Source organism: Plectropomus leopardus, unplaced genomic scaffold (genome assembly GCF_008729295.1).
Source record: "Plectropomus leopardus isolate mb unplaced genomic scaffold, YSFRI_Pleo_2.0 unplaced_scaffold19692, whole genome shotgun sequence".
NCBI lineage: Eukaryota > Metazoa > Chordata > Actinopteri > Perciformes > Serranidae > Plectropomus > Plectropomus leopardus.
Window position 1 is genome coordinate 1 of NW_024621265.1, and position 2,795 is coordinate 2,795.

Below are 2,795 nucleotides of genomic sequence, written 5' to 3' on the forward strand. Positions count from 1 at the left end.
GATAAAGATTCAATAATTAAAGTGGAATTAATATTCCGGACTGAGGCTTTAATCTTTAAAGCTCAATAAAAACTGCCTGTTTCTGGCAAGGCTAGTGGAAGTAGGACTGCAGGGTACCGCGGCGGCGGACATCGGTTGTCCAGCAGTGAAAGCCACCACCCAGGGAGTTAGCATGGCGAATATTCACCTTTATGGTCTTGATACCTGCAACAAATACACATTTATGCATCAAATACAGTGTATTCTCCTAACAGATAAGTTGGATGATCAAAACATCTGTTGAAATGTATCTTAAATGTCCAATGTGTAAGACTTAGCAGCATCTAGTGGTGAGGTGGCAGAATGCAGCCAACTGAAACTTCTCTCATGTGCAAGTCGAGTGGAACTAAGGTGGCTGATGTGAAAACACAAATGTCCTGTCTGGGGTCAGTGATTTGTGATTTCTCTGTTGTAGCTGTAGAACAACATGGTGGACTCTGTGGTAGGGGACCTGCTCCAAATGTGTATATAACCAGCTCATTGTAAGAGAACGAAAAACAGGATTCTTATTTGCAGGTGACTATACACTGAAGAAAACATAGCGATGAATATTGTATACTGTATATTTCTGCTGATAGATGCCCATAAATACTAGGTCTTCAACAGGTGCACTGTGACTGCCAAGGGCTCCTCAGAGTTACTGCAGGGGGGTGCCAAACTATTATTTGTTTGTTTTTTTTCCTTTTCAAAAATTAAAATATAAATAAATGTGAATACATGACATTTTTCCTTTTGCATAACCTTATCTTTGTGACCAGTGGACTTTCCTCCCTGGCCAACCTAAAAAGTAAATACAGGTCAAGACTGCAGCCTGAGGCTGGCGTGGCTCTCTGCCTGACAATCTCCATCCATCCAGTTAAAATGCAATTCAGTATTAAACAAAATATTTGGTAGAAAGTCCCTGCTCCATCTGTCTTTCAGCTAAGGAGTCCTTGGCATGAAAGATATTAAAAAACCCCCCACCCTAAATCTGACACATTGGACCATTAAACAATTCAAAATCGGACAAAAAAAAACTTGAATTATCAAACTTACCGAGGCTCTCAAACATTTTCTGAATGCTGCTTTCATTAATGTCAACCATAACACGCTTCTCATCCAACATCAGGACGTTCATGGACAGCCATTTGGAGGACATCCACAGTGGGTGGTCTACACAGGAAGGGAGAGAAATGTTGAGGTTGTTTTCAGTAAAAAAACAAAAAAAATGTTTTGCTTATGTAAGAGGAGACCAGTTTAAGCAGTCACCATCAGGAATCAGAGGTGTCGGAGGTTTCACAATAGTCCAGCCGGCCTTCTGGAACATTTCAATCTGAGGTCAAAGGACAAAGAGAAGAAGTGAACATGGAGCTCTTTATGATGTCAGTCAAGTTAAGGTATCAGTCCACAAGAGGACAGCACAGGACACTGTGAGAAATGAAAAGCATCCAGCAGTACCTGGCGACATGGACGATCAGGGTTTGACAGCACCAGTCCTGGCCCGATGATGTTGAAAGTGCCATCAATGTGCATGGGGTTTGGATCCTTGAATGAAATGATGTGGATCTTGTAGTCCGGAGCCAAATGGCGGCGCATCCACTCAATACCCATGTAATTTGTAACCTGCAAAAAATAAATAAAGAATAAAAATAAAAACAGTAGAAGAAGTGTTAGGAATTTATGTATGGTGTATGTTTAGTTATACAAATGCTTGAACTTTCATGTACCTGTATAGTTTTTGAGCAAATAAAAAGTAAATTTGTATTCACAAACACACAGAGATGCCTGTAGGTCAGGGGTACTCAACTTGTTTTTCCAGGGGCCACTTGTGCAGAATGACAGGAGGCCAGGGGCCCAGTTAACTAACAAATATTAACAATGTTTATCAGTATATATAATGAATGAATTGCCTGTTTTCAACATTTTCACGGTTGCTGTCCTCAAGTATCTGTGCCAAGAAGCTAAGACATTTGGGGCTTAGCTCTGACCTGTCAGGGGTCGGGGAGACTAAATAAACAAGCTCTATTCTGATACTTATTTAATGCAGTCTGGCACCTTGTTTACATTAAAAGTACAAAGAAATTGCAGTTGTTAATTAGAATATGGTCAGTGGGTCGCCTATCAGGGCTTGAGTTGAGTATCACTGCTATAGGTCATCTACAGTTTAGCAGTACCAAACATTTATCTAATCATTCGTTGTGCACGTTGCAATGGACATTTAACTTGGACTTCAGAATTTGCACCTATGGAAAATCTCCCTCCATATCAGATAGTGGACACCTCACAGATTTAATAGCTGTCATACCTGACTCCTCTGGACAAAAAGGTCCCTCCCAGCTCGGATGAAGTCCGCAGCATCAAAGCAGGGCTCGTGCTCTGTGGTCACGAACTTCCCCTCAGCAGCCAGCTTGTGTCTGTCCTCCACTGTGCGGATGGGATAGTCCTGACAGACACCATGCAACAATGATGTAACAGTTCATCAGCAATCTCTTGCCATGCACAGGGCAATAAACAGTGCATGACAAAGAGTTCAGTGAATTAAGAAGAACCTAAACAAGGCGTTTTAATGCAGGGATAACTTTGTGGTGAGGTTAAAAAGTGCTGCTGCTGTGCTGTTCTAATCTCACAAGATAAGGCCTCACCTGATCATACAGCTCATCAGCCATAGTGGGTTTGGGAGCAGTGGTCCATTTAGCACCGTTTCTGAAGTACTCCTTGATCAAAGGTCTGTAGGCTCGGTACTCAAAGAAGCGAGCTCTCCAGGCCATAGGAGCCTC

The 2,795-nt window shown here is 42.0% G+C and overlaps 1 protein-coding gene across 1 annotated transcript; it reads right to left on the reverse strand.

Moving 5' to 3' along the window:
* Positions 1–60: 60 nt before the first annotated feature.
* Positions 61–2,792, reverse strand: LOC121965349 (glycine amidinotransferase, mitochondrial; the record flags this gene model as incomplete). The annotated part of the gene is made up of 6 exons (XM_042515505.1): positions 61–204; positions 1,075–1,191; positions 1,288–1,351; positions 1,477–1,641; positions 2,324–2,461; positions 2,661–2,792. Coding segments are annotated over 6 exons (729 nt in total), but the record flags the coding sequence as incomplete, so codon positions are not given.
* Between the last annotated feature and the right edge of the window lie 3 nt (positions 2,793–2,795).